This window comes from Neofelis nebulosa, chromosome 7, assembly GCF_028018385.1.
Source record: "Neofelis nebulosa isolate mNeoNeb1 chromosome 7, mNeoNeb1.pri, whole genome shotgun sequence".
NCBI classification, from domain to species: domain Eukaryota; kingdom Metazoa; phylum Chordata; class Mammalia; order Carnivora; family Felidae; genus Neofelis; species Neofelis nebulosa.
Window position 1 is genome coordinate 18,121,254 of NC_080788.1, and position 27,939 is coordinate 18,149,192.

The 27,939-nt window shown below is 37.6% G+C and overlaps 2 protein-coding genes across 11 annotated transcripts in view; one reads left to right on the forward strand and one right to left on the reverse strand.

Annotated features, from left to right (window-relative positions):
- Window positions 1-27,250, reverse strand: part of TTC23 (tetratricopeptide repeat domain 23) — a 106,266-nt gene extending 79,016 nt beyond the window's left edge. For 4 of the 10 annotated variants that reach the window (XR_009263906.1, XR_009263905.1, XM_058736721.1 and 1 more), the window contains exons 1-2: window positions 16,951-17,075; window positions 3,132-3,331 (exon numbers count right to left, since the gene is read on the reverse strand). Coding sequence is in view for 7 of the 10 variants with exons in the window: in XM_058736721.1 (XP_058592704.1) it covers window positions 3,132-3,331; window positions 16,951-17,002 (252 nt within the window). In the remaining 3 variants the exon portion in view is untranslated. Of the gene's footprint in view, window positions 1-3,131; window positions 3,332-16,950; window positions 17,077-17,125; window positions 17,418-17,643; window positions 17,736-26,881; window positions 27,015-27,038 lie in introns of those variants that run through there. The other 6 variants (XR_009263907.1, XM_058736722.1, XM_058736726.1 and 3 more) reach the window with 6 other exon arrangements.
- The window catches only part of LRRC28 (leucine rich repeat containing 28), a 186,561-nt gene continuing 158,707 nt past the window's right edge, over window positions 86-27,939 (forward strand). Inside the window, exon 1 of the mRNA XM_058736730.1 lies at window positions 86-255. The gene's annotated coding sequence lies outside the window, so the exon portion shown is untranslated. The remainder of the gene's footprint in view (window positions 256-27,939) is intronic.

Genomic DNA, 27,939 nt, shown 5'->3' on the forward strand with positions numbered 1-27,939 from the left:
GAGGTCATAAAGGTGGGGCCCTGATCCAACAGGATTACTGTCCTTATAAGAAGCGTCACCTTTCTCTCCCCCTTCTTTACCACTGCCCCCCAACACAAAGAGGCCATGTGAGCACACAGCAGGAGAAGGCAGCCATCTACAGCCCAAGGGGAGAGCTCTCACCAGACACAGACCCTGCTGGAACCTTGCTCTTAAACTTCCTTCAGTCACCCAGTCTGTGGTGTTGTATTGTGGCAGCCAGAGCAGACTAACACAGTAAGTTTTTCAAAAATATCAAGATCATGAAAGACAAAGGCAGGCCAAGGAATAGTTCTAGTAGATTAAAGAAGGCTAAAGACACTTCACAACTATATTCTATGTGAATTAATAGAGCAGAGCATGGATCTGTCTGATTTTTTTTCTGCCAAAGACGCTATTGAGATAATTCAAGAAATATGGATAAGGTTAGCAGATTAGGTAATAATGTTATACCAATATTAGTTTCTTAATTTAATTTTATTTTTTTAATATGAAATTTATTGTCAAATTGGTTTCTATTCAACACCCAGTGCTCCTCCAGTTTCTTGATTTTAATCATGATCCTGTGGGTATGTAGGAGTATCCTCTAAGATAGTTAGGGGTAAATCTATAATATCTGTAATTTACTCTGAGATAATTGACAAAAATAATGACATACACACACAGAAATAAAGCAAATGTTAGCAACTGGTGAGTCTTGTAACTTTTCTGTAAGTCTGAAAGTATTTTAAAGTAAAAAAATGCCAACAAAAGGTTATTTTAAAAAGCAGATTACTTCATGTTAATACTTTCCAGAAAACACTTTTAAGGGCTCGCACGGCCCTTAGTTGGAGACCTGCAAGGTCCTAAGTGAACTGTCTGCCTCTGCAACTGCATTTCACATCAGTCTGTAGCTTCCTTTTTCGCTTCAAACATGTCTCGCTTGTGCCCACCTCATAGATTTTACATGTGCTGTTTCCTCTCCTTAGAACTCTTTTCCCTTAACTCCTCCAAGCTGGCTCCTTCACTTCCCAAGGTCTCAGCTCTTACATCACCTGTTCATAGACAGGCCCACTCTTTCCTCAATAGCACTTGACATAGTCTCTGGCTTGCTAGTGTATTTGCAATGCAGACTGCCCCTCAGCTCCATGAGGCCATGCAACCTGCCTGCGTTGTTCACCACGGTATCCAGGGGTGCCTCAAACTGAACTGCAGAACACAGAAAATAATTTAGTGCCATCCGAGACCCATAGAAGAGAAGCTAATTCTTTATACACATTGAATGCCTTAGGGCATTAAGGCTTAATTCTCTTGCAGGACTCTGGTTGAGAAAGGCTGCCAGCCCAGTGCCTACCTAGCACACAGCCTGGCACATAGTGCATACTGATCTGTTGCATAATGAATAAGTACACATTCAAGACCAAATTCATGCCTCCTCTCATAATCCTGCTCTTCCGCCTGTATTCATTTAATGGCAAAGGGTCTGGCAAGCCTCTAGTCACCCAAGTTGGCTGAGACCTAAGTCATGAATTGTATACATCCACTCTGATTCACTCTTGCCTCTACAACCCCTACATCCCCTCAGTCACCAGGTCTTCCTGATTCACATTTCCAAATTCCTGCCAGAAGATCTTAGCATCTTTACTGTCCCTGCTACATGTAGTTCAGGCTCTTCTAATTCCTTGCTGGTATTATTACAAATATCTTCTGAACTGGGCTTCCTCCTCCAATTTTGCTCCCTTCTCACCCTTCCTCCACTCAGCTATGTGAGTGATCATTCCAGACGCTCAAATCTGCTTGTGACACTCCTACTTATCATCCTAGGAGAGTTTCTAATACCTTTAGGAGGAAATCTAAACTCCTTCTCTGGGCATTGAACACCCTCTGGGCCCCAGCTCCTTCCATAATCCAACCTCATTTCCTGCGCTATGTCACTAAAGCCTGAATCCTATGGAAGCAACTTAAGTGTCCACGGATGGGTGAATAAATAAAGAAAATATGATACATATATATAATGGAATATTAGTCAACTGTAAAAAGTAAGGGAATTCTGCCAGTTGTGACAACATGGATAGACTCGAGGCATTATGCTAAGGAAATAAATCAGACAAAAACAAACACTGTATGATCTTACTTATATGTGGAATCTTAAAAAACAACAATGAAAAGCTTCATAGATATAGAGAACAGACAGGTGGTTGCTACAGGGTTGGGGGTGTGTAAAAAGGGTGAAGGCAGTCAAAAAGTACAAACTTTTAGTTATAAAATAAATAAGTCCTGGGGATATAACATACAACATTATGACTATAGCTAATAATACTATACTATACTATACAGAATACTATTCTATATCTGCTACCCCTGCCCAGAACACTATCATCTTCTCTCTTACCTGGCCAACTCCTAAGCACTGTTATCAGTGCAGGCCAAGTCACTCCCATCCCAAGAAGCATGCCTTAACTGATCTCCTTTCACCACCTCTGTGCCCACTGCCTCCCCCTTCCTCTACATTTTGCATCTATTTCACCCAAACTTGAGTCCATCACAGAACTTATCACACTGACTACCATTGTCTGTCCCCCTGCCTATCATCCCAATCAAACCATGAGTCCCTCCAAGGCAAAGGCTAGCTTTCCCATCCGTGCCCCCAGCACCTGCACAGCACCTGGCATATATTAGGTATACAATAGATATCTGTGAAATAAATGGACAAACAGGGCCCAACACCTAAGTTGTGGCAGAAAAATGCATATGGAATAAGCAAATGAATGAGTAAAACTTTCAGAAAACAAGATCAAGAGAAGCTTTGTCTGCTTTGTTATATTCCCGTGCCTAGACCTGGCACTAGGGGGAGCTCAATAAATGTTTATTCACTGATGGAAAAAGATGGCAGTAGATCAAACCTACAACCCAGTGGTCTAGTACACACTTGCCAGAGGTCAGGATAGACTTGTTTGTTCATTTGTGCATTCATTCAGCAAATACAATGTTGACTGTACCAAGTGATGTGCTTGGAGCCCCGAGGGGCTACACCCACTCATCCTCTATATACTCTCTTGTACCAGAGGGTAGAAATATAGCCTAGACGCTCATTCATTATCAGAGCACAGGTGTAGAAAATGAAGGATCCTTACTTCGTGACTGCTAGAATAAGACTTCGCTTTCTCTTCACAGAAGTGGAGTTTCTCTCGAGGAGGCTGGAATAGTGCTGTCTGAGGCAGCTTGTTTTGGATCTTCTTTCTAGGTGTAATGCTGACAGCAGCAACAATTTCATCCAGATGATTGGATATGTGGGTTTCCTTTGATTCTTGCATATTTTTATATACATTGTCCTCTAATTTTTAAATAAGAAAACAAAGGTGTTAAATGATAATTTCCATAGTTACTTTTATAAATACACACTTTCCCTACAAATTGATGCTAGGTCTAAGAAAATTTCAACACTTTACCCATGACTTCTTTGAAATTAGTAGCATTTCATCCAAAACGATCTCAATAGCTACTACTAACTTCTCTGTAAAACTTTCAGGCTGATTTCCACACTTTAAGCTAAACCAAACATTCCTCATTCATTTATATATATGTACATAAATGATATAGATACATACATATATGTATATGTATATATACATACATATGTATATATACATGCACGTATGTATATATACATACACATATACATACGTGCATGTATATATACATACACACATGTATATATACATACGTGCACATATATATACATATGTGCATGTATATATATACATACATGTATGTATATATATTGAACCCAACTGTGGTTCAAAGAAGAAATCAAAAAAGAAATTTGAAAGTAGCTTTAACTGAATGAATATAAACACAACATATATATTATATATATAAGTATAGACAAAGGAAATCAGCCAAGCCCAAACAACTCAGAACCCAGATTAGATCACCTGAACACCAGCTGACCTTGAAGGAGGAAAAAAATGATTTATTAAACTTTCACTTCTGGCCAAAATGGAGTAATAGGGATCAGATTTATTCTCTTGCCTGAAATAACCAGCCAACCAACAAACACACAAAAACAAAAAACAAACAAAAAAACCCCCACACAGACCAAAAAAAAGCTATGGAATAATCATTTCCAAGAGACAGGATATCAGATCTGATCAATGGGAAAAAGAAACAAAGTGAGGCCCATGATTGCCCCAGCTTATTGCTTTGAGAAAGTTTCCAGGACATGCAGGGAGCGGAAACCCAGAAGTAACCTGGTGGACTCTCAGTTGAGGAAATAGAGCTGAGGATCTGGGGAGAACAAGGGAGCTAGAGTTCAAAGGAGAGATTACCGGAGAGGATAGAGATGCACAGAGAGAGGATCCTGGAGATTAACAGAGGGATCCTTACAAATATGGGGAGAGAATAATGATCAGCATGTGTATAAGAAAAATACTTGAATCTGGAGAAAGAATCCTCTAGAAATATTGAAAGGAACAGGGTCTGGCATTCACACGGGGCTGGCAGTGCCTGCTCCCACCAACCAACCTGGAAAACTCATAATTCATGATGCATTGGGTAAAGCACTCAGAAGAGTTTTGCTTCAGTAAAACCCCTAGACTGAGCACTGCTTAGACCCACCTAATAAAGCATAAAAATAAGATCTAAAAGGATCAATCTGTTTCTGAGTAACTTAATTGTACCAGAAGACAAAACTAAAGGATGTATAGGAATACAAAAACAGGTAGCATGCAACAAGGTAAAATTCACAAAGTCTGACACCCAATTAAAGATTACTAGGTATGTGAAAGGTCAGGAAAACATGGGCCATAATGAGAAGAATAATCAATCAAAACCCAGAACTGACACAGATGTTAAGTTAGTAGAGAAGAACAGTTTTTATAATTGTATTTTACATGTTTAAACAGTTAAGTAGAGACAGGGAAGATATATATAAAAAAAACAAATTGAACTTCTAGATGTGAAAATTATATGTGAAATGAAAAATACACTACATGGGATTAATGACAGATTAGATATTACAGATGAAAAGATGACTGAACTTGTACACATAGGAATAGAAACCATCTAAAAAAATTGACTCCTTGGGGCGCCTGGGTGGCGCAGTCGGTTAAGCGGCCGACTTCAGCCAGGTCACGATCTCGCGGTCCGTGAGTTTGAGCCCCGTGTCGGGCTCTGTGCTGACAGCTCGGAGCCTGGAGCCTGTTTCCGATTCTGTGTCTCCCTCTCTCTCTGCCCCTCCCCCGTTCATGCTCTGTCTCTCTCTGTCCCAAAAATAAATAAAAAACGTTGAAAAAAAAAAATTAAAAAAAAAAAAAAAAAATTGACTCCTTATAGGAAAGCAGATTGTAGCAGGGACAGAAAGAATATTTGAAGAAATAACAGCCCTAAATTTCCCAAATTTTTGAAAAACTAAAAAGCTAGAGATCTAAGAATTCAACGAACACTAAACACAAGAAACAGAGAAAACTACACCAACACACACCAAAACCAAGGTAAAGTGAAAAATCTTAGATGTAGGAAAAAAACCATATTAGTATGAAAAAATAAAGATACGAATGACAGATTTCTTGGAGGAAAAAAAGACACATGAGAAGAAAGTGAAACAACATACTTAAAGTATGTAAAGAAAAAAGTTGTCAAGGTAGAATTCTGCAACAGTGAAAATATCTTTCAAAACCAAAAACTGAAAGAATTAATCATCAGCAGATTTGCACTCCAGTGTTCTCCACGAATTATTAAAGGAAGTCTTTCAGAGGGAAGGAAAATGATAGCAAATGGAAATCTAGATCTACACAAAGGAATAAAGGACAATGGGAATGATGTTTACAGGGGCAAATATGATAAGACTATTTTCATATTATTTAAATCTCTTTTAAATAAAGAAAATATTTAAACCAACTTTTTAAACAAAAAAATAATAATGTTCTGTGGGGCTTATAACATATGTATAAGTGAAATGTATGACAACAGAAGCATAAAGGCTAGGAAGGAAGGAATGACATTGTGAAGTTCTTATACTATATGTGGAGTGGTATAATATTAACTGAAGGTAGACGAAGTCAAAGGTGTATAGTATAAACCCTAAGACACCATTAAAATAACAAAATAGAGAATTATAGGTAATAAGCCAACAAAGGAGATAAAAAGACACATAAAAACAATCCAGTAGAAATGATAAAAAGGAGGGAAAAGGGAACAAAGAAAAAATGGGACAAACAGAAAATAGCAAGATGACAGACTTAAATCTAACCCAACTGTATGTTGCCGACAAGAAATTCACCTCAACTAGAGAAAGACAATTAGACTGAAGATAAAATTATGGGGGCGCCTGAGTGGCTCAGCCGGCTAAGAGTCCGTCTTTGACTTGGGTCATGATCTCACGGTTTGTGGGTCTGAACCCTGTGTCAGGCTCTGACAGCTCAGAGACTGGAGCCTGCTTTGGGTTCTGTGTCTCCCTCTCTCTCTGCCCCTCCCCCATTGTGCTTTGTCCTTCTCTCTCTCAAAAATAAATAAACATTAAAAAAAAGATAAAATTATGGAACATAATACACTAAAATTAGACAAAAACAAACTTGGATTGTCTACATTAATATCAAAGTAAATTGTACAGCAAAGAATATTATCATAAAGAAGGTCATTTCATAATTATAGAAGGCCAATTAGTCAAGAGGATATAATTATTCCAAGAGTTTATACACTTAATAACAGTTTCAAAATATGGGACTCCAAACTGATGGAAATGCAAGGAGAAATAGACAAATTCTCAATTATAGTCTGAGATTTCAGTACCTTGCTCTTAATAGTTGATATACCACGAGGCAGAAAATCAGTTAAGGATACATAAGACTTGAACTACATCATCAACTAACTTGGTTTGACATTTACTAGAACACTATACTTAAGAAGAGCAGAATACACATTCTTTTCAAGTGCACATGGACACTAAGACAGATTCTATTCTGGGTCGTAAAACAAGTTTCAATATATTTATAAGGATTCAAGACATAGAAAATATATTCTATGACTACAACAGGATTAAATCTTACATCAATAATACAAAGATATCTGGAAAATGTTCAAATATTTGGAAACTAAATAACACACTTCTAAAAAAACCCCAACCATGGTTCAAAGAAGGAATCAAAGAAGAAATCTGAAAGTAGCTTTAACTCAAAGAATATAAACACAACATATAAGAATTTGAGAATGCCACTAAAGCAGTCCTTATGGAGAATTTATAATATTAAATGCCTATATAAGAAAAGTAGAATGTTCTCAAGGTCATAATCTTAGCTTTCACCTTCAGTGACTTGAAAAAAAGAGCAAATTAAACTCAAGGTAAACAGAAGAAAAGAATTAATAAAATAAATAATAAAGCTAACCTCACATCAATGAAATAAACATAGAAAAACAATAGGAAAAAAATCTATGAAAACAAAATATGGTTCTTTGAGACCAATCACATTGATAAATCTCTATCCTGACTAATTATGAAAAAAGGAAAGAAGACACAAATCACCAATATCAGGAATGAGAGAGATGACATCACTACAGATTCTACAAGTATTAGTTTTTTAAAAAATAGTTGTTTATTAGGGGTGCCTGGGTGGCTCAGTCGGTAAAGCGTCCGACTTCAGCTCAGGTCATGATCTCGCAGTTTGTGAGTTCGAGCCCCACATGGGGCTCTGTGCTAATAAGCCTGGACCCTGCTTCAGATTCTAAGTCTCCCTTTCTCTGTCTCCCCTTCCCCTCGCGCTCCCTCTCTCTCTCTCTCTCTCTCTCTCTGTCTCAAAAATAAACATTAAAAAAAAAAACTTTAAAAAAATATTTGTTTATTTTTGAGAGAGAGAGAGAGACAGAGCATGAGTGAGGGAGGGGCAGAGACAGAGGGAGACACAGAATCCGAAGCAGGTTCCAGGCTCTGAGTTGTTAGCAGAGAGCCTGGCCTGGGGCTCAAACTCATAGACTGTGAGATCATGACTCGAGCTGAAGTTAGATGCTTAACCGACTGAGCCACCCAGAGGTCCCAACAAATATAAATTTACTATGGGAATATTATGAACATCTTATGCCAATACATTTGACAACTTAGATGAATGGACAAATTCCTCTAAACACACAAAATACTAAAGCTCATGCAGGAAGATATAGTTTGAATAGCCCTATATCTATTAATGAAACTGAATTTGTTTTTTAAAAACCTTCCAAAGACAAAAACCAAAAAAAAAAAAAACCCAAACAACTCCAGACCCAAATGACTTCATTAGTGAATTATATCAAATATTTAAGGAAGATATAATAGCAATTTCATGCAACTTCTTCAAGAAAATTGAAAAAAGAGAATATTTCCTAACTCATTCTAGGAGACCCTGATGCCAAAACAAGACAAATACAAGACAAGAAAACTGCAGATCAATATCCATCCCTCAGGAACATAGATGCAAAAATTCAAATTTTAGCAAATTAAACCTGGTAATATGTAAAAGAGAAAATACATCATGACCAAGTACAGTATATCTCAGGAATACAAAATTGGTTTAACACTCACAAAGCAGCCAATGTAATTCATAATACTAATAACCTAAAAGAAGAAACACTGCATGACCATCTTGATCAACACCCAAAAAGAACTTGACAAAAATCTAATATATAATTTTCTAATAAAAAAAAAATCTTAGCAGAGTAGGAATAGAATTGTAATTTCTCAATCTGATATAGGGCATCTATGAGAAACCTACAGTTAACTTGGAGTTATTGGTGAAAGACTGAATGCTCTCTCCCTAAGATCAGACACAAAACAAGGGGATTCACTCTCAACATTTCTATTTAACATTGTACTGGAGGTTTCAGTCAGTGCAATCAATTAAGAAAAAGAAATAAATGCCAACCAAATCAGAAAGGAAGAAGTAAAACTGCCTTTACCCACAGATGGTATATCTCTATTATCATCTATGTAGATCTGATGGAACATGCAGGAAAAATCTCCTAGAATAAATAAATTTAACAAGGTTGCAGGACACAAGAACACTATACCAAAATTACATTTCTATATATTAACAATGGATAATCAAATTGAAGTTAAAATAATACTATGTACAACAGCATCAAAAATATGAAATAGGAATATATCTGCCAAAAAATGAATGTGACTTACATAATTAAAACTACAAAGGAGCTGAGAGAAAGGAGACATAAACATGTACCAGGTGCATGGGTTATAAGACTCAACACTGTTAAAATGTCGTTTCTCCCACATTGGTGTATATATTTAAAGCCTTCCCAATCATGGTTTTTGTTGTTTGTTGTTGTTTGTTGTTTTTTTGTTTTTGTAGAAATTGACAATCTGTTTCTAAAATTCATATGAAAATGTAAAGAACCTGGAGTACCCAAAATGACTTTGTAAAAGAAGAACAAAGTTAGAGGCCAAATGTGACTTTTCATCAAGATCTGTTGTAAAGCTAGGTATTTAGCAAGGCAGTTTGGTATTGTTGTCAAGATAGACAAATAGGTCAATGGAACAGAATGGAGAGTCCAGAAATGAACCCCACTTATATAAACAATTTACCATTGACAAAATTGCACAGGCAATTCATCTGTTCAACAGATGGTGCTAGAATAACTGGATATTCACATGTGAAAACAAAAATGAAACAAAAATCTTTGATGCATGCCTTACACCATACACAAGAATGAACTCAAAATGGAACACAGATCTCTATATAAGAACCTTTGTGACCTTGGATTAGGCATATTTCCTAAATATGACACAAAAGAATCATAAAAAAGACTTGATCAAAATTAAAAATTTTCTGTTCTTCAAATGAAACTGTGAAGAGAATGAAAAGACAAGCCACAGGCTGGGAGAAAGTATTTACAAAATATGTATCTAATAAAAGACTTGTACCTGGAATGTGTAAAGGACTCTCAAAACTTAACTATAAGAAAACAAATAGCTTATTATGAAAATGGGCAAAATATTTTAATAGACACATCATCAAAGAAGCTCTATCAATGACAAATAGGCACATGAAAAGATGCTCAACATCATTAGTCATTAGGGAGATACAGTTAAATTCACAATGAGATGTCATTTGCAACAATCAGAACGACTAAAATTAAAAAGATTACTAAGCATTGTTGAGGAGGTGAAACAGGAACTCTCACACACTGTTGGTAGGAATGTAAAATGCTGAAATCACTTTGGAAAGCAATCTGGCAGTTTCTTAATAAGCTAAATATACACCTAGCACATGATTCATTTAAGTCCTAGATATTAACATAAGAGAAAAGAAACCATACATCCACATAAGGACTTATGCACAAATGTTCATAGAAGATTTATTTTTTATTTTTTAAATGTTTATTTATTTAAAACAAATTTTTTAATGTTTATTTTTGAGAGGGAGAGAAAGCACGTGTGTGCATGCATGCAAGCAGGGGAGGAGCAGAGAGAGAGGGAGATATAGAATCTGAAGCAGGCTCCAGGCACAGAGTTGTCAACACAGAGCCTGATATGGGGCTTGAACCCACAAACTATGAGATCATGACCTGAGCCGAAGTTGGACGCTTAACTGACTGAGCCACCCAGGCACCCCTATTTATTTATTTTTGAGAGAGAGATAGAAAGTGTGAGTGGGGAAAGAGCAGAGAGAGAGGGATACAGAATTCCAAACAGACTGTGCTGTCAGCACAGAGCTGGAGGTGGGGCTCAAACTCACAAACCCTGAGATCATAACCTGAGCTGAAAGCAAGAGTCGGAGGCTTACCTGACTAAGCCACCCAGGTTCCCCAAGAGTTTTATTTTTAATAGCCAAAACCAAGAAACAACTCAAATACCCTTCAATTGGTAAATGGATAAACAAACTGTGGTATAGCTATATAATGAAATAATACTCAGCAATAAAAAGGAACAGATATGCTACCACATGAATTGGTTCAGTTATGTTGAGTGAAAGAAGCCAGGAAGAAGAGAGTACAAACAATATGCTTCCCTTTATATAAAATTCTAGGAAATGCAAACCAATGTAGAATGATCAAAAGCAGATAAGCAGTTGTCTTGAATTGGAGATGCAGGGAAGAGGGGGATGTACAGATTACAAAGAGACACGAAGAAACTTTTGGGGGTGATAATTATGTTATTGCTTTGATTGTGGTGGTAGTTTCATGGGTATATACATAACCCAGAATTTATCAGATTTTACACTTATTTTATTTTAAATTTATTTATTTAAATTCAAGTTAGTTAACATAACAATGCAGTATTGGTTTCAGGAGTGGAACCCAGTGATTCATACAACATCCAGTGCTCATCCCAACAAGTGCCCTCCTTAATGCCCATTACCCATTTAGCCCATCTCCTGCCCTCCACAACCCTCAGGTGTTCTCTGTATTTAAGAGTCTCTTATGGTTTGCATCCCTCTCTGTTTTTATTTTATTTTTCCTTCCCTTCCCCTATGTTCATCTGTTATGTTTCTTAAATTCCACATATGAGATTATGTACTTTTATATGTCAATTAATAAAGCTGTTTAATATATATCTACATATCAGATATATAGATATCTGGATACCAGCCTTCCAGAGATCCTTCCCCATACACCACTCTCCCCATGTAGATCCTTCACATTCCAATTCTATTATTTACTACAGATAAGTTATTTCAGGTTTCACCCTATTGTAATCATTCATCAAATATTTATTGAATTCCTACTATAAGCAATGCATTACATGGTAAAGAAGAACTCTGAGAAACAAAATCTAGAAGGAAAAAAGATCAGGTACACAACTACCATGATTCTGGGTGGTACAAATGCTGGAAGAGGGGGAAGTGGTAAGACTTCAGAATGGGAACCATTACTGTTGTGGTAAATCAGCTTGCTTGGTTGAGAAGATTTCAAGAACAAGAAGAGAACAACCCCAAGTAGAGTGAATAATTAGCAAAGGCTCAGAAGTGCAAAGTAAAATGGGTATACAGCTAACCAGTATAGCTAACCGGTATGCACTGGGGGTGGGGGATATCGATATAGGACAGCATTTTCCAAACCAACCTCCCTTGTACACTAGAAGCACAGGACATTAATGCACAATCTAGAAGACAGGGTTATTGACAAAGATGATCAAGTAAATTGGTAAACACAAATATTGATTGCACAAAAGAAGGGTTCTCCAATAAACATGAACAAGTTTCATTACCTCAAGTCTTCTCAAAGGCTTTAATGTAGTATAATTCCTTGAGAATATACCACAGAGGGATATAGTACACAACACTTCCCCTAAGTTTTTGGACCATGAAATCCTCTTTTCTGGAACACTCATTAAATCTTATGCAACTGGTACTTTTTGAGCACTGTTTGGGAAGCCACGAGGCAAAGGAAAACTGAAAGGCTGGACCCAGGTTTAGAAGACATTGATTGCACGCCAAGAGTTTGATTGACCTTATTCGACAAATAGTGATGAGCCCCTGAAGGTTTTATAAAGAAAGAAAAATCAAAGTGCTAAGGCTGATCTGTTAATTAGTGGGCAAATATAATGGAAACCACAGCAGGCAAAGTGGCCACTGATTTTCAAACTTTAATCTTCTACCATCTTTTTAAAAATGTTTGTTTGTTTGTTTAGAGAGAAAGAGAGAGAGCACAGGGGAGGGGCAGAGAGAGAGAGAGAGAGAGAGAGAGAGAGAGAGAGAATCCCAAGCAGGCTCAGTGCTGTCATCTTGGAGCCTGACACAGGGCTCAATCTCATGAACCATGAGATGAAATTGAGAGTTGGATGCTCAACTAACTGAACCACCCAGGTGCCCCAGTCTGCTACTATCTTGATGACTGTTAGCATGTCTGCATTCTGCCTACAATATTAACTTTTTCTTTAGGACTACAACTTTTTAAAACCCAAATACTTCAGCTTCACTCCAATAAATAATCAGTGACATTATGGGTTTGATGTCATATTTTCCCATAAACTATACATTAAAATAAAAACATAAGTATTACTATTTTAAAAGTTGGTCTGTGTTCCACCAAACATCACATTAGGCATCACCAATTGCAAACACTGCATACCCTGGGAAATTCTAGATTTGAGCAATGTTTTACCACCATTTTTAGCCATGACCCACCATCTAAGATTTCATCAGGTTTTACTTACTATAATTTATATTCTGATAAAATAGGCACTTTCCCTAAAAATAAAGTTAGAATATTCTCTATGCTTCTTAAAACTTCCCTCTAGAAATTCTGGTACCTCTTCAATAAGTGGGTGTGGCCCTTTATCGCTGGTTGAACGAATCAGAGTACTGTACAGAATGAATTCAGGTGCACAGTAGCAGTGAGAAGGGAAGTGAAGGGAAGGATAAGAAGAATTACTGAAAGAAATAATTATTGCAACTTGAGAAGTGCTTGGATGTAAAAATTAAAGAAGGGGGACAGTCAAGACTGACTCTGACATTTTCATTCAGGAACTCGAGATAGGCAATGGCATACTATGGCATGGTTCACATACTATCCACTGCTTTTGTAAGTAAAGCTTTATTGGAACACAGCATTGTTAATTCATTTACATATGGTCTTTGTAGTACAAAAGCAGAGATGAGTAGTTGTGACAGAAACCTTATTGCTCTCAAAGCCTAAATAAAGTATTTACTATCTGGTCCTTTACAGAGAAAATTTATTGACACCTAAAAGTAGTGATGCCATGGACAGAAGTAATGAGATAAAGCGGAATGGTCATTTTGATAAGACAATCAGTTTGGTCTCAGACAGATTGAATTTGAGACCGTGGGAGAAAATTTATATAAGAATGTCCAACTTATGGCAAGGATGCGGAGAAAGGGGAACACTCTTGCACTGTTGGTGGGAATGAAAACTGGTACAGCCACTCTCAAGAACAGGATGGAGGTTCCTCAAAAAACTAAAAATAGAACTACCCTATGATCCAGCAATTGTATTATTAGGTATTTACCCAAAGGATACAAAATAAAGATTTAAAGGGGTGTATACACCACAATGTTTATATCAGCATTATCAACAATAATCAAACTATGGAGAGAGCCCAAATTCCATTGACTGATGGATAAAGAAGATGTGGTATATACATACAATGGAATATTACTCAGCCATCAACAAGAATGAAATCTTGCCATCTCCAGGAATGTGGATGGAGCTAGAATGTATTATGCTAAGAGAAATAAGTCAATTAGAGAAAGACAAATAACATATGATTTCATTCATATGTGGAATTTAAGAAACAAAACATAAACATATAATGGTGGGTGGGAGATGGGTTAGATGGGTGATGGGTACTAAGGGGGGCATTGGTTATGATGAGCACTGGGTGTTGTATGTAAGTGATGAATCACTGAATTCTCCTCCTGAAACCAATACTGCACTGTATGTTAACTAAATTCAAATAAAAATTTAAACAAAGAATGCCCAACTTAGAATGGAAATATATTGGACCACCTAGGTGACTCAGTCAGTAGAGCGTTGTGACTTTTGATCTCAGGGTCTTGAGTTCAAGCTCCATGTTGGGAGCTTACTTTAAAAAAATTTTAAAAATAAAAAGTAAATAAAAAAGAAGTTAGAAATATATCACTAGTTCTCGAGTGACATCTTTTTAAAGATGATATTTTTTCCTTTTTAAAAAAGTTGGTAACTTATTCCATGCCTACATCCAAATAGGATTTGAGATGGCTAGAGATAAGTGTTGAAGGAGTTAAGACTGGACATAGCTACCAGGGTAAAGTGTGGCCACTTCTTGATAATCCAAACTAGAGCTTTACATTCTCACCAAGAGAAAAAAAAAAAAAAAAGTAGGAACTTTTCTTTCCTTCATGAAGCAATATAGAATGAAAATATGAGGGAAGAAACTAGCTGAAGGCCAGTCTGTGAGAAAGCTATGTGAGAACGCTACAGAGGCCCGTCAATCCCAGCAAAAGTCACTCCTGGGCAGACCTTCAAAATGTGAAAGGCTAATCCTTCGGTTCAACATCTACGCATTGCCTAAAAGAGACTGTACAGAGACGGCTGTACAGAAACTCCGTGCTATCCCTGATTGCAAGATGGTAGCTGACTTTTTTTCTGATAACCTCTTGACTTAAGCTTTCTCATCTGTTCACCCCATTGGCTGATGATCCAATCACTTCAATAAGTGTTATAGTTTACAAAAAGAGCAGGAGATTGGGATCGGGAATCTGAGACTCAAGAATCTGTGCTGGCCCAGCTACTCATGTGATTTGGGCACTACCAATAATTGATATTCACATAACACTTTATGTGATATTCACATAACACTTTGATGTAAGGTATGGAGGCAGATATGACTAACCCTATTTTATAAACGAGGACGGTGAAGCTGAAAGAAGCTAAATTACTCACCCAATGTCACACAGGCAGAATCAGGACCCTGGTCTTCTGATAATTTGGTCTGACTTTCATTGACCAGTCAGTCTTTAGCAGTGGGAAGCAAATGCTCTTGCTTTGGAAACCTAAGACTGCATTTTAAAAAGTAAAAGGAGCGTCTGGGTGGCTCAGTTAAGTGTCTAACTTCGGCTCAGGTCATGATTTCACGGTTCATGAGTTCTAGCCCTGTATCAGGCTCTGTGCTGACAGCTCAGAGCCTGGGGCCTGTTTCGGATTCTGTGTCTTCCTCTCTCTCTGCCCCTCCCCTGCTTGCACTGTCTCTCAAAAATGAATAAACATTAAAAAAATTAAAAAGTAATATGTTTTTATAACCAGGAAATGTAACATCTTCAACAGATTTAACCACATTTTCTTATCTTCTATTTAGAAGAGGCAAAGATGAAATTTTAGAAACTATGTAAGTAATATGCTCTGTAATATTTGCTATTCCAGGCCTCGAACCTAATGTTAAACTTTGACATTGGGTTGATTTTTCTTTTTTTCTTTTTTGGCTTGACTGTAAAACATGTTTGTCTAATGCTGCCTCTTAATATTAAATCCTTAAAACAGAGATTATCCGGGCACTCCCAGGCTGGAGCTAACTTGCACATACTTTTCTTCTTTTTGGCCAGATAGTTAAAAAACAATTAAGCCAGTATTTTAAAATTAGAAGTTTCACATAGATGTAAAGATCTATGGATTTCTGGATTTCTGGCTTCCTATGAAGATTCAGAACACCTATCACCACTGGGCTGACGTCATCACAGGCAACAATCAGCAAGGAATGAACAGCAGAAGTCCTGGAGGTAAGGTGCCAGGTGCCATCACTCCCTATTGCTCCTGGACATGGAGGCAGCAAAAACAGTTTCCATTCATCATCAGTCATCACTCCTATGTTGCTTCTTATTGTAAAAGAATAAGTCTCTGTAACCGTACCTTTCTTTTTTTGTTGTTTTCAATGTTTATTTTTATTTCTGAGAGAGAGAGACAGAGAGACAGAGAGACAGAGAGACAGAGTGGGAGTGGGGGAGGGGCAGAGAGAGAGAGGGAGACAGAATCTGAAACAGGCTCCAGGCTCCAAGATGTCAGCACAGAGCCTGATGTGGGGCCCAAACTCATGAACTCTGAGATCATGACCTGAGCCAAAGCTGGACACTTACCTGACTGAGCCACCCAGGCTCTCCACCATACCTTTCTTTCAAAGTGAAAGGCTGACATTAAGCGGTGTGGTTTTCCTGGCCCATGTCACTTGCCACTCATTTCCTACATTGAATCTAATCTAAACCATCACTTATACAAGATTATAAGATATACTACTATTTTATAATCACTAAGAAAAACAACAACACTGCTGTTAAACTAAGACTTGCTATCAATTGTAACACGCATTCCAATTTCAGAGATGTTTAAATACCAAAATGTGCACCTCTGAAGCAATTAGCCAGCCTGGCTTCTGGAAACATTTGAATCCATGACCCCACTTTAAATACGTGTCCATTTCAATGTGCCTTGCATCATGTAGGAACATTTTTAGCACAAAGACAGACTCTTCAGTTCACTTACTTGGAGCTTCATGCTTATCATCAGCCACTTTTCTTTTCTTTGTAATAGCCATAGCTGGGGTTTAAATTTTCATTAGATATCAGCCCAGGCCCCACCCACCACTCTCTCCCTTTCAGTCTTGGGTGAAGCTTCCCAGGCCTCTCAATCAGTACCTACAACTGCCAGTCAGACATACCCAATCAATTGATGCTATTCTTTTTGCCAGACATGCCCAGTAGAATGCTGAAGTATATGATCAGCCCCACATCCAAATAGGAGGAAGAAGAGGTCTGAAGTGGGGTCTCAGTCTTCCATTTCCAAGAGGTGATGTTCAAAAACTTAATAACTGGTATAGCAGGAGGACCAACCAATATGTATAGATGGAAACTATGCTGGAGCTAGGTTCAGAAGGTCCCCTGCTGTTACAGGTGTTAACCTTTGGGTGCTGACTTGTGGGGAGATGTAGGGAAACTTGAGGGAGGGGCAGGAGCCCCCAGGGCATGGCTCCTAGAAAATAACAACCATTATGACTGTATGAGAGTCTACTAGTTAAAAAGCAACCTTGCCCCTATGTAAGCTGAGGCATCAAAAAGCTGAGATGGGAAAACATCCTAGAAGGATAATAAAATACCCAAACCATATAAAAAGGAAATAAAAAATCTGAATAGAACTATAACAAGTAAATAAATTATATTAGTAATTTAAAATATTTACACAAAGCAGGGCACTTGGGTGGCTTAGTTGATTGAGTGTCTGAGTCTTCATTTCGGCTTAGGTCATGATCCCAGAGTCGTGGGATGCAGCCCAATAAGGAAACCCTTATTGGTTTCCATGTTGAGTGTGGAGCTCGCTTGAGATTCTCTCTCTCCCTTTCTCTAAAACAAAACAAAACAAAACAAAAGCAAACAAACAAAAAACCCAAACACATTTACACAAAGCTAGGCCCAGGCCTAGATGGCTCCAGTGGCAAATCTTAATAAACCTTTAAAGAAGTAATACGAATCTTTTGAAAATTCTATCAGAAAATAGAGGAGGAAATCCCTTACAACTCATTCTATGAGGTCAATATTATCCTGATACCAAAGCCAGATGAAGACATAATAAGAAAACAATAAACCAATACCCTTGATGATTGTGAACACAAAAAGTCTTCAACAAAATATGAGAAAAACAAATATAGGGGGCCTGGGTGTGGCTCAGTTGGTTGAGCATCGATTCTTGGTTTTGCTCAGGTTTGAGCCCTGAGTTGGGCTCCATGCTGACAGTGTGGGATTCTTGGGATTCTTTCTCTCTCCCTCTCTCTCTGTGCCTGCCTGTTTGTGCTCTCTGTCATTCTCAAAATAAATAAATAAACTTAAAAAAAAAAAAAAGAAAACCAAATCCAGCAACATATAAAAAAGATTATACATTATGACCAAGGGGGTTTCATTCCAGGAATGTAAATTTGGTTTAACACCTGAAATCATTAATGTAATACACCACATTAATAGAATAGAAGACAAAATCTGCATGATAATTTTAATAAATGCAGAAAAAAAAACACACTTGGTAAAATCCAACATCTACTTACGATAAAACTTCCTTAACCTGGTAAAGGGCTAATAAAAACTAAAAATAACCCTAATGCTAACATCACACTTAATGGTGAATGTTTGAATAGTTCTCTTGTAAGATTGGAAACAAGGCAAGGATGTTTGCTGTCACCACTTGTATTCAAGACTGTAGTGGATATTCTAACCAGTGCAATAAAGCGAGAAAAAGAAATAAAAGGCATGAAGATTAGAAAGGAAGAAATAAAATTTTATTATCAGGTGACATGATCCTATATGGAGACAATTCTAAGGGAGATACACACACACACCCAAACAAAACAAAAACAATAACAAAATCCTACTAGAACTATTAAACAATTTCAGCAATATCAGAGGATACAAAATAAACAAAAATTACATATCTATCAATCTGAAAATAAAATTAAGGTAACATTTCCACTCACAATAGCATCAAAAAGAATAAAGTACTTAGGAATATATTTAACAAAAGAAGTACAAAACTTGTACACTGAAAATTATGCAACATTGCTGAAAGAAGTCAAAGGAGACCTAAATAAATGAGATATATTCCATGTTCATGGATTAGAAGCCTTCATATTATTAAGATAGCAATACCCTCCAAGTTGATCCATAAATTTTATGTAACCCCTATCAAAATCTCAACTGCCTTTTTTTGTGAGAGTATAATTTGACCTTAAATTCACATGGAAATGCAAGAGACCTAGAATAGTTAAAACAATCCAAAATAGAACAAAGTTGGAGGATTCACACTTCCATTCTAAGAACTTACTACAAAGCTACAGTAATCAAAGCAAGTGGTACTGGCATAAGGACTGACATGTAGATTAATGGAATAGAATTGAGAGTCCAGAAATAAACCCTTACACTTAAGGTCAATTAATATCATCATTATTATTATTACTATTATTTTAAAGTTTATTTATTTATTTTGAGAGAGAGAAAGAGAAAGCACTCATGCAAGTGAGGGAAGGGCAGAGAGAGAGGGAGAGAGAATCCCAAGCAGGCTCCACACTGTAAGCACAAAGCCTAATGTGGGGCTTGATCTCACAAACTGTGAGATCATGACCTGAGCCAAAATCAAAAGTTGGATGCTTAGCCAACTGAGGCACCCAGGCACCCTGGTGAATTATTTTTTGACAAGAGTACCAAGGTAATTCAAGGGGCAAATAATAGTCCTTTTCACAAATGATGCTAGAACAACTGGATAGGGACATGTAAAAGAAAGAAACTGGAGCTCTACCTCACACCATATACAAAAATTAACTCCAACTGGGTCAAAGGCATAAAAGTAAGAGCTAAAACTGGAAAACTCTTAGGAAACATAGGGCTATGTATAAGCTTGGGTTAGACAAAGATTTCTTATGTACAATGCCAAAGGCACAATAGATAAAAGAAAAAAATAGATAAATTGGACTTCATGAAAATTAAAAATTTTTGTTGCTTCAAAAGACACCATAATGAAAGTTAAAAGACAACTCACAAAATAGGAGAATATATTTGCAAATATGTTTCCAAACACTTGTAGATATATCACATATTTGATAATGAACTTCAACCCCCCCAAAATAATAAACACAACTCGGTAATAAGACAAATAACCCAAGAAAAAATAGGCAAAATGTATGAAAAGACCTGGGGTGCCTGGGTGGCACAGTTGGTCATCTGATTTCTGCTCTGGTCATGAGCTTGCAATTTGTGAGTTCAAGCCCTGCATTGGGCTCTCTGCTGTCAGTGCAGAGCCTGTTTTGGATCCTCTGTCCCTCTCTCTCTCTGCCCCTCCTCCACATGCATGCTCTCTCCCTCTCTCTCAAAAATAAATAAAAACATTTAAAATATATTTGAAAAGACAATTTACCAAAGAAGATATATGAATGACCAATAAGCAAAAAATCAAAATCACTACTCATTGGAAAATGAAAATCCAAACTACAATGAGAATCACTTCACACCCACCAGAATTACTATAATCAAAGAGACAGACAATAAGAAGCTTTGGAGAGGGTGTAGAAAAATTGGACTTCTTGTAAATCACTGGCAGAAAGTAAAATTGTGCATTCACTTTACAAAGCAGTTGAGTAATTCCTCATAAAGTTAAACATAGAATTACCACATAAACCAGCAATTCCATGCATAGGTATATACTCAAGAGGCCAAAAACACCTGTTCACACAAAAACCTGTACACATCTTCATAGCAGCATTATTTACAATAGCTAAAAACTGAAAGCAATCCAAATGTTCATCAACTGGTGAATGGATAAAAAAAATGTGGTATTGTCCATATGATGGAATATTATTTGGCAATAAAAAAGGAATGGAATACTGATACATGCTATAACATAAACTTCAAAAACATTATGCTATAGCCAGATGCAAAAGACCACATACAGTATGATACCAGACAAGGCAAACCTATAGAAACAAAGTTTATTAGTGATTGCCTAGCCTGGGGTAGGAGTGGGAAGTGCCTGCAAATGGGCACAACGTTCTTTTTAAAGTGATGGAATTTTCTAGAATTCCAATGTGATTAATACTTGCACAACTCTAAATTTTCTAAAAAATAATTGAGTTGTATCCTTAAGATAAGTGAATTTTATGACATGTAAATAACACTTCACTAAAGCCATTAAAAATAGCTATAAACCTGAATAAACAGGTTTATATGTAGCTATAAACCTGAATAAACAATGCACTTTTATGTGTAATTCTGGCTTTTAAATTTTTTTTTTCAACGTTTTTTTTTTATTTTTGGGACAGAGAGAGACAGAGCATGAACGGGGGAGGGGCAGAGAGAGAGGGAGACACAGAATCGGAAACAGGCTCCAGGCTCCGAGCCATCAGCCCAGAGCCTGACGCGGGGCTCGAACTCACGGACCGCGAGATCGTGACCTGGCTGAAGTCGGACGCTTAACCGACTGCGCCACCCAGGCGCCCCTAATTCTGGCTTTTAAATATCTATGACTACAGGACTTTCCTAAGATAGGACAGCCCTGATTCTCAAAACAATGTGGCAGAGACTCCCAAATGTTGAAAACCAACCCTAAATTAATGTTATGGTTCTATGAGTACATAGATCATATGCATTAGTTCCTGGCACCTAGTAGGCCTCAAGAAATAATGTTTACTGGATGAACAATTAAACCATCTTCATGAAAAATACAAAGAAATGGAAAAACATTCCATACTCATGGATTGGAAGAATAAATATTGTTAAAACATCAATACTACCCAAAGCTATCTACACATTCAATGCAATCCCAATCAAAATTGTACCAGCATTCTTCTCGAAGCTAGAACAAGTAATCCTAAAATTTGTATGGAATCACAAAAGACCGCGAATAGCCAAAGTAACATTGAAGAAGAAAACCAAAGCGGGAGGCATCACAATCCCACACTTTAGCCTCTACTACAAAGCTGTAATCATCAAGACAGTATGGTATTGGCACAAAAACAGATACACAGACCAATGGAATAGAATAGAGACTCCAGAATTGGACCCACAAAAGTATGGCCAACTAATCTTTGACAAAGCAGGGAAGAATATCCAATGGAAAAAAGACAGTCTCTTTAACAAATAGTGCTGGGAGAACTGGACAGCAACATGCAGAAGAATGAAACTAGACCACTTTCTTACACCATACACAAAAATAAATTCAAAATGGATGAAGGACCTGGATGTGAGACAGGAAACCATCAAAACCCTAGAGGAGAAAGCAGGAAAAAACCTGTCTGACCTCAGCCGCGGCAATTTCTTACTTGACACATCTCCAAAGGCAAGTGAATTAAAAGAAAAAATAAACTATTGGGACCTCATGAAGATAAAAAGCTTCTGCACTGCAGAGGAAACAATCAACAAAACTAAAAGGCAACCGACGGAATGGGAAAAGATATTTGCAAATGATATATCGGACAAAGGGCTAGTATCCAAATTCTATAAAGAACTCACCAAACTCCACACCTGAAAAACAAATAATCCAGGGAAGAAATGGGCAGAAGACATGAACAGAGATTTCTAAAGAAGACATCCAGATGGCCAACAGGCACATGAAAAGATGCTCAACGTCACTCCTCATCACGGAAATACAAATCAAAACCACACTGAGATACCACCTTATGCCAGTCAGAGCAGCTAAAATGAACAAATCAGGAGACTACAGATGCTGGTGAGGATGTGGAGAAACAGGAATCCTCTTGCACTGTGGGTGGGAATGCAAACTGGTGCAGCCGCTCTGGAAGACAGTGTGGAGGTCCCTCAAAAAATTAAAAATAGATCTACCCTATGACCACCAATAGCACTGCTAGAAATTTCCCCAAGGGATACAGGAGTGCTGATGCATAGGGGCACTTGTACCCCATGTTTATAGCAGCACTTTCAACAATAGCCAAATTATGGAAAGAGCCTAAATGTCCATCAACTGATGAATGGATAAAGAAGATGTGGTTTATATATACAATGGAATACTACTTGGCAATGAGAAAGAATGAAATCTGGCCATTTGTAGCAACGTGGATGGAACTGGAGAGTGTTATGCTAAGTGAAATAAGACAGGCAGAGAAAGACAGATACCATATGTTTTCACTCATATGTGGATCTTGAGAAACTTAACAGAAGACCAGGGGGGAGGGGAAGGAGGGGAAAAAAGAGTTACAGAGAGGGAAGGAGGCAAACCATAAGAGACTCTTAAATACTGAGAACAAACTGAGGGGGTGGGGGAGAGGGGAAAATGGGTGATGGGCATTGAGGAGGGCACCTGTTGGGATGAGCACTGGGTGTTGTATAGAAACCAATTTGACAATAAATTATAAAAAAAAAAAAAAAGGAAAAAAAGAAAACTTTATGGAAGAAAGAGAAAACATGCAAATCTGATGCTTTTCTTAAAATCCTTTTTTTTAATGTTAGTCATGAAAGGCAGATACCTTAAACCTATATTTTTCTTTTTATAATATGCACACAGATGCACATTTTACATTTATCTTTGAAATATGTTTGGCAGGATTTTCTTTTTGTGATTTGAATGTGTTAGTGCAGAAATTAATGTTAGATCATTTATTAGAAATTGCAAATCAGTTTACTGTCTTATGGCAAGATATTGTTATCTGAAACTGTCCAATCTGATAAAATAATTTTTAGAAGCAAAAAATAAAAAATAGAAAAACCATCTTCATGATGTGATTTCTCTCCAAACACCTGATACCTGAAACTCAGTTAATTATGGAAATTCTTCAAAAAAAAAATTTTTTTTTAATGTTTATTTATTTTTGAGAAAAAGACAGGGCATGAGTGGGGGAGGGGCAGAGAGAGAGGGAGACAGAATCTGAAGCAGGCTCTGTCAGCATGGAGCCTGACTCGGGGCTGGAACTCACAGACCCCCGAGATCATGACCTGAGCCGAGGTCGGATGCTTAACCAACTAAGCCACCCAGATGCCCCTATGGAAATTCTTTTTTCACTGAAGAAAACTTAGGGGCAGCTGGGTGGCTCAGTCAATTGAGCTTCTGACTCTTGATATTGGCTCAGCTGATGATCCCAGGGTTGTGGGATGGAGTCCCGGGTAAGGCTCCGTGCTGAGTGTGGAGCCTGTTTAAGATTCTCTCTCTTTCCCTCTGCTCCTCTACCCCGCTCACATGTTCTCTCCCTCTCAAATTAAAAAACAAACAAAGAAACAAACAAAAAAAAAACTTAAATGAAATGCCAATGTCCCAAGGGGAAAACCTGCTAACAGGCGGACACGACTGGATAGGCTAAAACGAGGTAACATTAGCTCCTTCATGCTATCGACTCATTTGGTTTCAGAGTAGGGGGTGGGGAGTGGAATGTATGATCCACAAAGTCACTTAGAGATCCAAGCTGACCAAGCTTTAACAGGCGTCACGGCACACCGGGAGATTGGAAAACTGTGGATGAGCTTTTCACCGCTATTGGCCAGAAGTGACACAGGTCACGAGTGCTAACATTTCATTCTTCCCTGAACTGCAAAGAGGGCTAGGATATACAGGGGAGTAATGAGATATTGGCGTAAATTTGGTGAGCACAATTTGGTCCACCACATCGGTCATCTGCAGCAGGGGGCCTTGTCTCAAAGATTATTTTCCACAGCCAGAGATTCCTCCTTGTCTGTCTATTTAACTAAGAACCACTGATCAAAAACTTAGGATGGTGATGCCTGGGAGGCTCAGTCAGTTGAGCGCTGCTCTTGATTTTGGCTCAGGTCATGATCCCACGGTTGTAGGATAGAGCCCCACGTTGGGCTGTGTGCTGAGTGTGGAGCCTGCTTGGCATTCTCTCTCTCTCTCTCTCCCTTTTGCCCCTCTCCCCTCCTCATGCTATTTCTCTCTCAAAAAAGAAAAAAGAAAAAAAAAAAACTAGGATGGATGAGCTTTGGATTCTTTGAAGCAAGTGTTGAGGCAGGAGACAAACATCCAGCTTGGTGTTTCTGAAGGACTTTACTTTTTATCGGGGGAGCTAATCCTTGATTCACCTGTTTGCCCAACACTGTGGAAAGTACCTGGTACCTGGTGGCAGCTCACTGAGTGTATGGAATTTAGTTTTGTCTCAGAGAAACACGTCAAGTGAAAGCCTACAGTCTAAGAATACCTCCCATATTCTCATGGTGTTCTTCGATCATAAGGGTTTTTTGTTTTGTTTTGTTTTTGCTTTGGTTGAAATTCCTTCAATTCAGCTGAACAGAACCAAGAAATAGTTCTAAATCCTAGGGAAAAGGAATAAGAACTTATCTAATGTGAACAATGATCCCTTTTAATTGTGTTAATTGCACAACTACCACCACACCTAGTAAAATTCATATTTGTACCACTAGACCAAAAATAAGCTAAATGCTTTAGAAAAATGCAAAGAAATGCATTAAGATTTGTTAGTCAACCATAGGAAAGTAAAGTAATTTGGATAAAGTCTCTTACAAGGCTGCTAACCAATCTGTACTCCATTAGTTACAGTAGTAAGTCCTTTTAATTCCTAGTCTCTGTTCTTGGAACGATCTAAAATTAGGCTATCAGTTTTATCTTCATCAGTTACTACTCTCATTAGGTCTCACTCCTTCTGAAAACCTAGGACCAAACCCCTTAATTCCTGCAATCTTGACTCTTTATGCAACTTTTTGGGGGTCTTTTTTGCTTAAAAACACACACACAAAAAACAGGTCCCCAAATGAACCTTCTGCTGCAGTCAGAGTCCATCATTTTTCAGGCTTGCACATATTTGCTAACAACTCAACCAGTACCCGGGATGCCAATTCCCTCCTTTTTTATATACTGAAATTTTGCCCATTGCTCAGGACCAAACTGGGCCTTAAGCGTGTTGTGAAGCTCCCTCTGAATGTTTCAGGTCACACTGATATATATACTCTTGAAGTGCCTGTGGTTTACAATAGGTATCTATGCATCAAGAGCTGTCCAGAAGTTCTGGTTTAGATGTTTTAAGCCTCATTTCCCAGCTAGAGTATGAGTTTTTTGAGAGACTTTATTTTATTATTTTATATCCCCCTATAACAGAAGCCATTCAAAAAATATTTATTGCATTCCTACTCTAATTTATGCTCTGTAGATATAGATGTGCCACGAAGTATATTTATTAGTTGAATTAATACATGAAGAATCTTTAAGGTGCTATACTTTGGCATTATATATTTGGCTGAATCCTAAAAAATACATTATATTGCTATTTCAAATAAAAATTATTCTTGCTTATCAATATTTTCCTGAACTTTCATGTTTTAATTTTTTTTAATGTTTACTTATTTTGAGAGAGAGAGAGAGAGACAGAGTGTGAGCATGGGAGGGGCAGAGAGAGAGGGAGACACAGAATCTGAAGCAGGCTCCAGGCTCTGAGCTGTTAGCATACAGCCCGATGGAGGGCTCGAACCCACGAATCGTGAGATCATAGACCTGAGCCTAAGTCGGCGGCTCAACCGACTGAGCCACCCAGGTGTCCCTCATAATTTTAATGAAAATATCATTTTGAAAATACAAATGTTGGGTTTCTTTTTTGAGAATTTATCCTCATATTAATTACCCATTGATTCTGGTACATATAACAACACTGTTTTCCTGGGTCATTAGCAGATTTGTCTCTGAATTACCCAATCTACAAATGTACACATATTTTGGATCCAAAGCGGATTCTAATTTTCTCTTATATTTTGATTATCTATTATGATAGGTATTATAGTATACAGAAATATGTATTTCACTTAACAATTACAATAATATTACTAAGTGTCTCTCTAAATCCATATTAAACAACAATAAATCACAGCAGTTTAGGAAATACAATAATCTATAATTAATCTTTTTCTTTTCTCTTGTTCCCTTTACCATTCGAAAATTCAATGATTATTTGGAAATAACATTCTTCCAATCTCACCCTAAAAACAGCTTCTAAAAACTCCTTTTCCTGCCACGATTGTGCCTGTATTTTATCTAGTTCTCCTTTGACGCTTACTCCTTTAAAACTATCGAAAAACCGGAAAAGTTTCTTTAACTCTCAAATCTCTGTGTCGTAAAATCCTTTGTCAATTTACCCAGTACGCAGGAGAGGATCTCTGTTTCTTTTTCGAGCGAATTACACAGTTGTCTCCGCAGCCAGATTTGCCAGTTTGGTTCCCGCTGTATGAGTTTGGTGATTCTTTGTACAAATTAATCACCATGAAAAAGTCTAAAGCAGGGCAGTTGCAGACTAAATTATAGCAGTCTTTTCCCGTAAAGCAACCTGGTACCTCACAAAACTCCAGGCGAACAATGAATGATAGAGCATGCACCAATAGGGAGTGGAGGAGAGTATTTTGTGGAAGTTTGCAACCCAATCCCGGAGGGCCAGAGGTGGGAATTTTAAAATGGGGTTTTCTTTTTCTTGGAATTTTCTTAAAGTGGTATTGCTGCCTTTTGATGTTAAAGTTTGTCAAAGATTGCCAAATTGCCAGATTAAGGAATTTTGAGTGTTTTGTGAAAATCGATACACATTCAAATTGACATTCTGGCACAGAATCCCTTGGCTGTTTTTATAGCAATTTCAGGGGAGTAGAAGTTATTTAAAGATAATTCATTATTTATGATCAAAAATAGGATGTTACAACGTGGATGGGATGGCAGGGTATTATGCTAAGTGAAATAAGACAGAGAAAGACAGGTATCATATGTTTTCACAGAAACTTAACAGAAGACCATGGAGGAAGGGTAGGGGAAAAAATAGTTTCAAACAGAGGGAGGCAAACCGTAAGGGACTCTTAAACACAGAGAACAAAATGAGGGTTAATGGGAGAGGGCAGGGGAGGGGAGAAATGGGTGATGGGCATTGAGGAGGGCACTTGCTGGAATGAGTACTGGCTGTTTATGTGATGATTCATGGGAATTTACCCCCAAAACCAAGAGCACACTGTATACACTGTACATTAGCTAACTTGACAATAAATTATATATATGGAA